Here is a 12,999-nt window from a genome sequence, read left to right as displayed (position 1 = left end):
AAGCATTTGCAAATGCCAAAACCCTTTTATAACAAAACTCTTCAGAAACTAGGAGAAGAAGGAAAATCCCTGAACCTGATGAGGGAGCCTCTAAAAAGCCACCAGGTGACACCCTGCTCAATGGGGAGCTGCTGGGCGTTTTCCTCCTGTGACCAGGAAGGGGCGTCCGCCCTCACCACTGCCACCCAGTCTCATTCAACACGGAGTTTGTCCGCTGTTAGAAGTCAAGACATTGGTTACACGTGGAGGTTGGGAGTGGCTCAGGCAGGCAGAGGGGCTTCTGGGAACCCGGCCGTGTTCTCTTTCAGGCTGGGCGCTACTTAGATGGGGGCAGTTGCTTCAGTAAAACTTTAGAAATTCCTACACAGGCCAGGCCCGGTGCTCACACCTGTAATCCCAGCACTTTGGGATGCTGAGGCAGGCAGATCACCTGAGCTCAGGAGTTGGAGACCATCCTGCCCAACATGTTGAAACCCTGTCTCTATTAAAAAGACAAAAATTAGCTGGGTGTGGTGGCGGGCGCCTGTAATCCCAGCTACTCGGGAGGCTGAGGCGGGAGAATCACTTGAACCCGGGAAGCGGAGGTGCAGTGAGCCGAGATCACACCACTGCACTCCAGCCTGGGGACAAGAGCAAGACTCTGTTTCAAAACAAAAAAAAATTCTACACATCCCTCACCACACTGTACATAGGACAGCTGGGTGTAAATGACACCTCCATTTAAATACCTATGATAGTTTTATATAACTATAAAATATGTACATGCCAAAATAAATTTGATAGGAAAATTGGAGCCGGGCATGGTGACGCACGTCTGTAGCACTTTGGGAGGATCCTTTGAGCCCAGGAAGTCAAGGCTTTGGTGAGCTGTGACTGCACCACTGCACTCTGGCCCAGGCAACAGTGAGATCCTGTCCCAGAAAGAAAAGAGAAAAAAAAGAAAAAAGCGATTTGGAAATGTGGAGGTCGAGGTTGACAGCAACACCGAGGTCAAAGCCACTTGCCCCTGGGGAGGGAGGGACTGGGCTGGGCCGACTCGCACTTGGGCTGGTGCCCTCGCCCAAGGCCTGCATGCACCATGACTTCTGTGGTACCAGTGATAATAGCATGCTGGGCACCTCCTGCAGTCACCACCCCTGGGCTGCTAGGGCAGAGACAGCTGCGGTTGCCCAGGATGCATGGCAGGCCTCAGGATGGCCAAGGCGCCTGGCCAGGCTGCAGGGTCCAAGGGGCACCTGTCCACACTGCTGGGCACCTGAGCTGCTGCTGGGCAGTGTTGGGACAACGCGCCTCAGGCTGTGCTTGTCTCTGCAGAGATGTCCTGGCCCCGTACGCAGTGCCCTCGGAGCTCGTGCTGGTGGAGGAGATCCCGCGGAACCAGATGGGCAAGATTGACAAGAAGGCACTCATCAGACGCTTCCACCGCTCGTGACCTGCGCACCAGGGGCTGGGCACTCGGACTGCGGGTCTGGCGGGGAGCAGCAGACGTCTCCCTCACACCAAGCACCGCGGGGGCCTGTCCGAGACCTGGCCTCCCCTACGTCTGAATGCCCCAAATCAGGTCACGTAGAATCAAAAACTCTTTGGGATGAAATCACCACGTGAGGTCCCCAGCCTTGGGCCAGTTGTTGCAGCTCAAGGAGACCGTCCCTGGTGTCACCTTCACCACCGACCTCGCCCATGCAGCACGATGCAGCCACGCTCTGGTGTTGCCGGCCCCACGTGCCCACGTCTTCGTGCACACAGTCTGCCAGCGCCCAGCCAGGCCCCTGTTTCCCCTCCGCTCCACCAGCCAAGAACAAGCTCATCCTGGAGGGAACTCATCCGCTCCTCCCTCCCCATTAAAGCACAGTTTATTCCCCGTCTTGGTCTCTCGTGCTGACCTGGCCTCTGGAGACACAGGCGGGGGGCCCTGTTTGCCAAGTCACCGTGACTGAGCCCCACAAGGATACCTAAGTTCCACATGGCTGGCAGCACCTCCCCCACACACCCTGCCCCTGCTGGGCGGCCCCACGCCACACAAGTTAGACCCAGGAGCAGGTTCCCTGGGAGCAGGGCTGCCACCCGCTGGGTCCGAAGCCGCCTCTGCATGCCTGCTGCCTTTGACCTCCTGGGGAGGCTGGCTTGAATCTGAAAAGTCAGCCAGCTCTGACCCCAGCCAGACATGGGGGTGCTGCCAGGAGCTGCTCCCAGGCGAGTGGCCCAGCTTCTCTCAGGCACCAGGGGATGGTGGGACTCCTGGTGACCAGCTGGTCCCCAAAGCTGTGGCACCGTGCCTGCTGCTGCCAGCAAAGTCCCACGTGCAGCCTGTGGTAGCTGCAACCCTGTCCCTCCTGCCCCTCCCTCATCAGGGGCCAGGGTGAAACCCCCGCCACCCTCTGCCTTCCCTCCACCGGCTTCCCGGGCAGGGAGACCATGGGCCCAGCTCCTGCTTCCTCCATTCGTTCCACAGATAGGGCCCGGGCCAGCAGCCCAGGCATTTGGCTGGTGGGTCCACTGAGGCCTAGAACCCACCGGGACAGGACAGGCCTGAGGCAGCTCAGGAGTGCCAAGCCGGGCCCACGTTCCCAGCTAACAGCGGCCCTTGGGGCTGCCCTTCCTCCCAGGTGTCCAGGCCCAACACAGAAGGCCTGAGCCTGCTGTGCCTCAGTTTCCCTACTCTGTAAACTGAGGCTGCTGCTCTCTTGGGGCCCTTCTAGCCCTGACCAAGGAGTGGGGGCTTTGTTCCCTCGGGAGTCCTGTCCATGGGGACTAGCTGCACACATGCCCCACACCTCCCTCCCACCTGGACTCTGTCCCAGTGGCTCCAGGGTTGGGAGCAGGAGCCTTAGGACCCATGCAGCGCCAGGCACAGCATGGAGCGAGACAGTGGGCGGTGTGATAAGTGCTATGGGCACCACTGACCTGGAGGAGCCATGACTCCTGGACCCTTGTGTCAAAGCTTCTGGCCTCGTTTGCTGGGAGGCTGGGAGGAGGCCCTCGTGCAGAACAGCAGCTTGTTGCCGGCCTTGGTGAGAAGGCGGTGAGTGCGCCGGCCAGAGTTAACCATCAGTAACGGGATGTGTGCAGACGGGCGTGGACCACAGGTATGTATGTCTCACACCCGCATATATCATATGTATGTGTATCTCACACATGCACCTGCATACCCCACAGGTATGTCTGTCTCACACACATGCCTGCACATATCACATGTATGTATCTCACACGTCTGCATACACATGTATGTCTCACATGCCTGCCTATATCACGTGTGTATCACACACGCCTGCATGTCACATGTCTGTGTATCTCACACGCCTGCGTACATACATGCACATGGACACCTGTGTGCACACCAGTCCCTCCCTCCCTCCCGCGTCCTCATCTTCAGGCTCAGCCGGGCCTGTGGTCACTGTTGCCCGAGGCGGCTGCACTGGGGCCCCGGCTCCCCTCACACTGTGTCTGATCAGGTTGGGACTCGCTCGGCTGCTCTCATCGCGAGGTCCTTGTTGCAGCTGCTCTTGGTGGACCTTCTAGAGCCTTCCTGAGCAAGAGGACTCCCACTCCCCCCAGGCCCACAGAGCCTGCCTCCATGGGCCCTGGGAGCCGATTCTGTCCCCTCCTCCCTGGCCACAGAGCAGGTCGGTGCAGCCGCTCTCCTGCCTGGAAGAGTAAAGTGGACCCTGTGTGAAAACGTTGACAATGTGGCGAAAGCAGCTCACCAAACGCATCAATACAAACGATCACACCCCACGTGCATCTCCTCAGCAGCCACAGGAGAGACCAGGTGACTGGAGGACAAACATCCGTGACTACACCTCCTAATCCATCACCCATGACGGCCACGGCGTCCCCTGCCAGCCGCCGGCACAGCCATGAGCACGGCTCGGGAGCATGCGGTTGTCACGGGATGGACGACCATGGATCTGCCTCTCTCTGAGCAGAAAGCCCGCAGGTCCCCACAGGCGGGTGTGGGGAAGGGGCGGGTCCCGGGTCCGACAGGCACCCCCTGAGCACCAGCCCCTCTGAGGGTGGCCGGAGGGCGCTGCCGCAGGTCCCCACACACCCAGCGCACACTGTCCCACACGCTGGAGGCACCTGCCAGGTTCTGACACCCTTCAAATGCCTTCCCAGGGTTCTCGCACCTGCTGAAGTCGGCGCACTCAGCCTGCTTTGCACATGAGCAGCTGAGGCAGGTGAGTTGAGGGCAGGGGTGTGAATCACAGGCTTGGGGCCAAAGCCCAAGGTTGTCTCCTCTGGCCTGCAAGCTCAGGCTCACACGGGGAGCAGCCAGGCTGGACTGGGTGCAGCTTATGGACATAGCTCGTGCTGCGGGCGACGGCCGCGGCTCCTCCATGCAGCGCTGACACTGCTGTCTGCAGATCGCACCCGGTCAGGAGGGAATGGCCCAGGCAGGTGGGCAGGGCCACGGCTCGGCCAGGTAAGGCTGGGAGGGCCCAGGATGGATGTGCATTGAGCCAGGCAGGAGAGCTGCAGAAGCGGAGGGATGGGGAGGGTGTGCCATGCAGAGGCCGCTAGGTCCTCAGGAGCTGAGCCTCACCCTGGGAGTCTCAAGGAGAGTGTCCCCTGGGCTTAGCCGGCAGCCAGGGCCAGCATGTGATCTGTGGCAGCCAGTCTCAGGGGTGGCCCGGTTCTCAGTCTTGCTGAATGGAGACCCCCAGCTCCTAGGGCAAGGGCAGGCGGGGCAGGGCCATCCCGGTCAGCTGACAGGAACTGAGCTGAGAAGGCTGCAAGTCGCCGAGTTGCCCTAACAGCAGCGTGGTTCTGCGGGCAGTACGGAGCCCGCCCTGCTGGGCACCCCACAGCCCCTGCGGCTCCCCAGCTGCCACTGAGGCCCAATGCCCTATGAGGAGGCTCCCACCTGTGGGCGGCAGAATGACGGCCCCGAAGGCCCCGCTTCCTCACCCTGGGACCTGGGAGTTCACACAGCAGCGGGGACCTGCAGCTGTGGACGGTCCGTCAGCTCCCTCAACAGGGAGGCTGCCCTGGGTGACCCGCGAGGGCACAGGGAACCCCCATCCTGCTAAGTGGAAGAGGGAAGCCGTGGCAGAGGTGAGCGTGAGGGGGACTGGCCGGCCACTACTGGCTTTGTGAGGGACCCCCTGCCACGGAAACGCCTCCAGAAGCCCAAAGAGGCGGAAAATGGATTCTCCCAGGAGCCTCCAGAAGGAACCTTGGTGTTGGTGGAATCGATGTGGGAGGACTCGGATGTGGGAGGACACGCGGGCGACCTGTCTTGGGTCACACTGGTTCCCAGTCCCCACACCAGCCGGCCTGGGCGGGAACCCTAAGAGTAAGGGAGGGGCCAACGCCAGGCTCTCCTGGAAACCGGCCCCGAGTGCCTCGGTCCCTGTGTCAGTGTGGGGTCTCGGTGGCCGCCCTACTGGCTCCAGGCACTCTCTCCGCCTTCCTGCCACGTGGCTGGTCCTCCCTGGGCTGGCCTGAGGCGCCCTCCATGCCCACTCGTCACAGCCGGCAAGAGCTGGGGGTGTGAAGCCAGGCCCACGAGGACTTGGAGGCGGAGGGGTCTCCAGTGCAGGGCAGGGCAGGGCCAGTTCCCTGGGGCCATCTGCTGTGTCCAGGAGCCCGGTGCTGCCACTGGCCTTGCCCCAATGTCCAGCTCTGCCTTTCATCCCCTCATCCCCTCAGCACCTCCCCCTACCTTCCCTCCATGGGTCCCAAGCTATGGCAAGTCCTTCAGCTGGGACGGCTGGCACCAGCTGTGCCCGCAACAGGTCACTCGGCGGCTCAGAGCCCATGTCCTCATCGGTGACACAGGAACAAAGTGCAGTCGTGCAAGGGCATGAGAGGGTCCCGTGGAAGGCATGTTCCAGAAGGTTCCTAGCCCAGCTCCAGGGATGGGGAGGGAGCGCCATGCAGAGGCCGCTCAGTATGAGAGGCTCAGCAGAGGGGTCCCCTCAGTCCCTGACTAGTGGGCTCCCCAGGGCCGTGTCCAGGCTGGGACGGGTGGAGCTTGGTGCCTGCAGGCCAGTGAGCGCATCCTCAGAACCCAGGGTGCTCCCAGGCTGGCCCAGGGCCTTAGGAGCACAGGGTGGGCACAGGACCCCAAGCTCTGCCAGCCAGGCCCTGACCATCCTGGGCCGGCCGCTGCCTCCGTTCTGTGCCCACCCCTGTGCGATGCGGCCTCTCTGGTGGCGCCCATCCCAGCTTCGTTCCCCTGTGGGCCCTGCCCCCGTCTCCCTGGGACACGGGGGTGCGTGTGAATCCACATCAGCGAGCGTGTGTGCAGCCATCATATACACGTAGATACACGTGGGTGCACCTGCACACCCTGGCATCACAGAGGAGGGAGATGCCACACCCTCAGTCCTCTCTGTGCCCACCCAGGCAGCCCATTGTCATTGGCTCGCAGGGCATGCCCCCCATTGGCAGTCTGACCAGACACTCACAACCATTCAGTTACTCTAGCCACGGAGTCATCAGTCTCCATTACCACCTGCCGGCCCTGCTCTGCCGCGCAGTGAAGCCCATTAAGACAGCAGCAATGCCAGCAGCACGTGGTGCCTTTAATGCATCAGCCGCGTGCCCATATTCCCATCCCGATGGGGAAGAGCCGCGTCTTAGCTAGAAAAAAGACGACACCCCACGCCGGCTGAATGGGCCGCCCCCTGGGCGCACACACACGCTGACAGGTGTGCACATATGCTCACAGCACACACACACAGACACATAAGTGTCCACAAACAACACAGATCTGGCCTCAGAGCCACACTCCAGGTGCGGCCGCCCTGGGCCCAGCATCCGTGACAGCCACAGCAGGATCAGAGCAGTCTCAAGGGCCGGGCGGGAGCCGGCAGAGCTGGCCCCAGGCTGAGCTTGGGGAGGTGGGCCCAGGCCCGGGACCCACGCTTTCTAATCGGCGGGCGGAGTCCACGCAGCTCCTCCCAGTCTTCACGGAAGCCCACGGGTCGCCCTCCCGCTTCTGCTGTCCCCAGGATAGTGAAATCTACTAATGTGGATTAAGAACATTTTTTTAATAAAAAAACATTTTAAATATTGAGGACAGAAGACAGAAGATTACGGCCAACCAATCCCATGCACTTCACGGCCCAGGTTCACGGAGTCTGAGCCCTCTGGCCTCCTAAGCCTCTGGGCTCTGGTACCAGGTGGACGCCTTCCCCAGCCCATGGGGCTCGCTGCTCACGGGGCCCCGATGCCTGAGTGATGTCGTGGGTTTAGGTTTCAGTGCTGGCACGTGTGGCCCACGGAACGCAGGCTCCTCCGTGAGGACGTTTTTGGCTCATGCGGGGCTTTGCTGTCCCCTGTGTTGCCTGCCTTGCTCTGGTTGTCCTCAGGTCACTCTGTGGGGTGTGCACTGAGCCCAGCCATCGGACCCTCCCCTCCAAGAGCAAAGCTGCAGTCGGCTGCAAGTGCAGCCTCTTTTGCAGAGTGGAAGAATTTCTCCAGAAGATATTTCTGCGAGTGGAATCACGGATCGCAGGCCCAGATGCCTTCCACTTCCTCGATTTTGCCTGATGCCTTCCAAGGAGGCTGTGCACAGCGGGTGTGAGACACCCCATCTCACCAACCGGCCAACATCCCGACGGGAGACGTTGAGTTTTCACCACGGTGCTGAGTGTGATGTGGAGTCTTCTTATTGTAATTTGCATTTCCCTGATTACGAGTTAGGTGGAACATCTCGAATATGTTTCTGGGCCATTTGATTTTCCTGCAAGTCGCCTGTTTCAGTTCTTTGCCCATTTCCTGTTGGGCTGGTGGATATTTTTCGTGATCATACGTTGGTTGCGTGGCTGGCCTTTGGCTTCATTTGTTCTATCAAAGCATGTGCAGAATTGTTAAATTTTAATGTATTCAAATGCATTGATCTCTTCTTTGTTATAGTTTGAGCTTTTTGGGGTCTTGTCCTTAAAAACCCTTTCTTACTCAAAGCTCTTCAATATGTTTTCACATATGCTCTTCTAAAAGTTACAAAGCTTTGCTTTTCTCACTGACGCCGTTAATTCATTGGAAATGCATTTGTGTGTGGTAGGAAGTGCAGCCCTGGCTCTTCCACGTGGAATTACTGATTTCCCAGCGCCATTCACGGAGCCACCCACCTCTCCCCACCACGCTCCCCCTGTGGCCCCGGCGTTCCCGGCTCCGGACTCTGCCTGGTCCAAGACCCTGTCTCCAGGCTGCACTGGGCTCCATCCCACCTCCCGTAGCTTCAGCAGGACGGGGCGCCCACTCCTGCCTCCTCCCCAGCACGGTCTGAGCTGTTCCTGGCCATTTGCTCTCTTTTTGTGTGTGTTTGTTTGTTTGTTTGTTTGTTTGTTTGTTTGTTTTGAGACTGAGTCTTGCTGTCGCCCAGGCCAGAGTGCGGTGACACCATCTCGGCTCGCTGCAGCCTCCGCCTCCCCAGTTCAAGCAGTCCTCCTGCCTCAGCTTCCTGAGTCGCTGGGACCACAGGCATGTGCCACCACGCCTGGCTAATTTTCTTTTCTTTTCTTTTTTTTTTTTTTTGAGACGGAGTCTCACTCTGCGGCCCAGGCTGGAGTGCAGTGGCCGGATCTCAGCTCACTGCAAGCTCCGCCTCCCGGGTTCACGCCATTCTCCTGTCTCAGCCTCCCGAGTAGCTGGGACTACAGGCGCCCGCCACCTCGCCCGGCTAGTTTTTTGTATTTTTTAGTAGAGACGGGGTTTCACCGTGTTAGCCAGGATGGTCTCGATCTCCTGACCTCGTGATCCGCTCGTCTCGGCCTCCCAAAGTGCTGGGATTACAGGCGTGAGCCACCGCGCTCGGCCCCCAGCTAATTTTCTTTAAAAAATGTTGTAGCAATGTAGCCCGGGCTTAAGCGATCCTCCCACCTCAGCCTGCCATGCAGCTGGGACCACAGACATGTGCCACCGCCGTGCCCAGCTAGCCTTTAACATTTTTAAATGCTGTAAGATCTGCAGGGTTTTTTTCCAATCAAGTTTATAGCTTTTCACCCCATGGATCCCCCAAGGCCATGACAGGCAGTGACCTCCTCTGGGCACCCGCAGAGTCCTCCCCGCCATCTTGGGAGGACTTGTCCGATTTCAGTTTTGTTTGTTTACTAGGCTTTGTTTTACAGTCATTAGTTAAATTTACTAACATTTTTCAACTTCTTGTCTCAAGGGACTTCATTTGAACAAACAGTCTCTTTTTTCTTTTCTTTCTTTCTTCTGTTTTTTTTTTTGTTGTTGTTGTTGTTGTTTTTTTTAGACGGAGTTTCACTCTTGTTGCCCAGGCTGGAGTGCAATGGTGTGATCTCGGCTCACCACAATCTCTGCCTCCTGGGTTCAAGCGATTCTCCTGCCTCAGCCTGTCGAGTAGCTGGGATTACAGGCGTGCACCACCACACCCAGCTAATTTTTTGTATTTTTTTTAGTAGAGACAGGGTTTCTCCACGTTGGTCAGGATGGTCTCGAACTCCCGACCTCAGGTAATCCGCTAGCCTCCGCCTCCCACAGCGTTGGGAATACAGGTGTGAGCCACCGCGCCTGGCCAACAGTATCTTTTAGTTGTTGTCTTAGTCAGTGTGTGTGTGATGAGCTCTCCCAGCGTTTGTGTTATGAAAAGTCTGTACTTGGCCGAGGCGGGCAGATCACCTGAGGTCAGGAGTTCGAGACCAGCCTGGCCACATGATGAAATCCCCGTCTCTACTAAAAATTTGAAAAAAAAATTAGCTGGGCGTGGTGGTGGGCACCTGTAATCCCAGCTACTCTGGAGGCTGCAGCAGGAGAATCTGTGAGGCGGAGGTTGTGGTGAGCTGAGATCACACCACTGTACTCCAGCCTGGGCAACGAAGACAGACTTCGTCTCAAACAAAAGAAAAAAAAGAAGAGAGAGAGGCGCTGGCCCCAGGACAGGTGTGCATCTGGCCCAACCTTCAGAGAGAGAACCAGGTTGAGGCTGGAAAGGCGAGGGCCTCTGCAGGGAGCGAGAAGGCCAGAAGCTGCTGTCAGGGAGCCTAGCTCTATGTTCAGGCCCAGCCTCTCGGACAGCACTGTGTGCTCAGCAGGGTCTCCCGCCTGATGCCAACGCCCTGGACGTTATCCAGCTGCTCCTGGACTTGTGGCCGCTGCCCAGACTTGAGTCCTGCCTGGGGCATGGCTGCTCAGCCTGGAATCCTGGCCCTGGGGGAGGCTTCGGATCTGTCCGATGGTTTTTGAACCGTCCTGGGTGCAGGCCTCTTTCTGGGCCTCCCCTGGTCCACGTCCACTCTGTCTGGAGAAAGAGGATAACAGGAATGGCTGGGTCCTGGAGCCCTGATCCCCTGTAGCTTCCCCAGGATGGCCCAGCCTTTCTTCCCAGCGTGATGGCCGCAGAGCCCTGCCTGTGGGCCAGGCCTGGAGGGTCATCGGAGGGCTTGCTGAACAGCCTGTCTCCCATCAGCAGCTAGAGAGAGATTAAATGTGGGGAGACCCACGGCGTCAGCTACATTGATTCTATTACAGCGACTGATTTAATCTGAATGGTCATTACTGTGATTTATATGGCTGCTTGGGATTCTTTGCTCCCAAATTTTTCTCCCGTCCACTTGATATTGATTGAAAGGCGATGGAGGGGTTCAGGGCCTGTGGGGCTCAGGGGCCGTGGGGTTCAGGGGCCGTGGGGTTCAGGGGCCGTGGGGGCTGGTGGCCCTAGCCCTTCCAGATCCACTCCCCACCCCTCACTCACTCCGTGGGGACCTTCATCTGCCTAGATGGGTTGGTCTGCGCTCTTGGCAGTCCCAGGACTGGGTGTCGGCCTCACCCCAGCACCCTGGCAGCCTCCAGGCCAGAGTAGAACGTTGGAAGGGCATGGCCCATGGCCAACACCAGGCTCCCGGCCAGGCCCCACCTGTGTCTGCCTCCTCACCCCAGCCTCCTCCAGCCTCAGGCCCTGCCTGTCAGACGGGGGCACCTGTCCAGGGGGTCCTCAGGGAGCACTTGCTGCCTGCAGAGCGAGTCCCCGGAGCCCCCCCTCAGGCCCAGAACGGACACAGCTGCCAGACCAAGACCAGAAACCAAGACCAGACCAAGACCAAGACCAAGACCAGAGACCAGACCAGAGACCAGACCAGAGACCAGACCAGACCAAGACCAGACCAAAACCAGGCCAAGACCAAGACCAGGCCAAGACCAGGCCAAGACCAGACCAAGACCAGACCAAGACCAGGCCAAGACCAATACCAAGACCAAGACCAGGCCAAGACCAGACCAAGACCAGAGCAAGACCAGGCCAAGACCAGACCAAGACCAGGGCCTCCTCACACCGGGTCCCCTCCCTTGTGTCCAGTGCCACCCAGGTTCCCTGGACGTCTCCCCCCTGCCCTCCACGCTCCGCACCCTGGGTAGGAGCCGCCTTCACACCAGTAACCCCTGCCCTCCAGCCCCCACTGCCTCTCTGGTAACGGAGCTGCACCTGGCCTAAGCCCGGGGCCTCCACAGGGCCCCTGTCAGGCACACCTTGCTCAACCCCAGCGTCCTGCATCACGCCTGCCCCTTAGTGGCTGGGGTGTGCGTGTGTATTTATATTTATACACTGTCATTACATAAATACAATTTAATAATCGAGGGGCAAGCACCGTTATTGCACTGTGCGATTACCACCATGGCGTCTCAGCTGAAAACTGGCACCTGCCTGCATCTGTCGTGAGAAAGCTGGAAATTCCTCAGCCCACTCTGGATCATGCCTGCGGCGCCGGGAGGGGCGGCCCAGGGCTGGGGGGTGGGGGCACCTCTGGGACATCCAAGGCAGCAGGGCTCCTGGGGGGTCCGGGGCCCTGTTTGTTGTCCCCCAGTTCCTCATACTGGGGAGAGGAAATAGGGAGGGAACTGAGGCTGTGGACCAGGGAGCCCCCTCTACACCTCGGCTGGCCCTGCCCCCACCCCATGCCCATGAGGCGTGTCTCCCGAGCTGGAGAGCTGAGGTGGGCAAGGCAGAGGGCAGGAGTGATGGGGGTGAGTCCTGAAGACCCAGGACTGTAGACTCTGGAAAAAGGAGGGGAATGCCCAGAGTGGGGTCCCAGCTGGAGGCTTGGGGTGCAGAGGGAGGGTCGGGCATCTCCAGGTCCACTAGGAAAGAGGTGGGCTCTTCTAGGGCTGATGGTCCTGCAGCCGAAATGCAGCCCTGCCCCTCACTGTACAGGACCTCCAGATCAGGGTACCCAGCCCTTCCCTGCCACCTTCCTCTGACACAAGGGGAAACTGAGGCTGACACAAGGGGAAGCTGGAGAACCTCCAGCCCAAGGCTCCGAGGTGGGACTGGACCCAGGCTCCTGCTTCCTGGCCTTCCTGCTGCCCTGGGAGCACGTGCAGCGGGGTTCCTCGCTGGGGCACCTGCCCCTGGAGGATGACCAGCCAACCAGGGAGCACACCCTCCCACAGTGGCCAAGCCTGCTGCCTCCCTGGCCCTGCCCTGCATTTGGGGCTCACCCAGGACTTGGCCCAGCTTAGCCTTTCCCTTAGAAACCCCCACATCCCATGGAGGAGGGGTTTGGCCTCCGTTTCTTCCCAAGGTGGGTGGGAGGCAGGTGGTTGAAGCAAGGTGGGTGCAGGGTGGAAGAGAGCAGCTGGGGGTGGCAGACGGCAGCCTCCCCAGGCCTCTTTCTGGGGGGAGGGCGAACACTTCTACCTCACCCCTGCACTAGTCCTGTGAGGCTGAACACCAAAAGCATTCAGAGGGCTTCTCCACCCCTAGTTTGAAGTCCCTGACCACCGAGGTGGGACGGTGGTCCCCAACAGGCTACACTCTAGCCCCAGAGGCCTCCCAGTCTGGAGATGGACTCTCTGCCCTCTCTCATCTTGGAGCAGTGAGCGCCAGGGACAGTCCTGGCCTGAGCCTCCTGGGCAGCCTGGCCTCCTTCCAAGCAGGCCAAGTGCACAGATGGTGCTTGCACCTGCACAGCCACCCACAGTCGAGAGGAGAGCAGAGGCACCGTGCCTGCTCCCACCACAGAGAGGAACGGGCTTCCCAGCCCGGCTCTGGGGCTGGTCAGCAACCCCCACTCCCCACCCTGCCTGCTC

At 59.5% G+C, this 12,999-nt stretch overlaps 1 protein-coding gene and 1 pseudogene across 14 annotated transcripts in view; both read left to right on the top strand.

Moving 5' to 3' along the window:
* Window positions 1-8,300, top strand: part of ACSF3 (acyl-CoA synthetase family member 3) — a 72,800-nt gene extending 64,500 nt beyond the window's left edge. For 3 of the 14 annotated variants that reach the window (XM_017859487.1, XM_017859462.1, XM_017859496.1), the window contains 2 exons: window positions 1,315-3,086; window positions 3,453-8,300. In XM_017859487.1, the coding sequence (XP_017714976.1) occupies window positions 1,315-1,432 (118 nt within the window). In that variant the 3' untranslated portion in view covers window positions 1,433-3,086; window positions 3,453-8,300. Of the gene's footprint in view, window positions 1-1,314; window positions 3,364-3,452 lie in introns of those variants that run through there. The other 11 variants (XM_017859522.1, XM_017859539.1, XM_017859477.1 and 8 more) reach the window with 11 other exon arrangements.
* Window positions 8,301-10,549: 2,249 nt separating this feature from the next.
* On the top strand, window positions 10,550-11,515 carry LOC108519971 (proline-rich receptor-like protein kinase PERK9; annotated as a pseudogene).
* The last annotated feature ends 1,484 nt before the right edge of the window (window positions 11,516-12,999 follow it).

The sequence above is a fragment of the Rhinopithecus bieti genome, unplaced genomic scaffold (assembly GCF_001698545.2).
Source record: "Rhinopithecus bieti isolate Rb0 unplaced genomic scaffold, ASM169854v2 scaffold_1618, whole genome shotgun sequence".
In the NCBI taxonomy this organism is placed as follows: domain Eukaryota; kingdom Metazoa; phylum Chordata; class Mammalia; order Primates; family Cercopithecidae; genus Rhinopithecus; species Rhinopithecus bieti.
The sequence above is the reverse complement of the archived record's forward strand: the minus strand, read 5'-3'. Positions and strand labels throughout refer to the sequence as shown.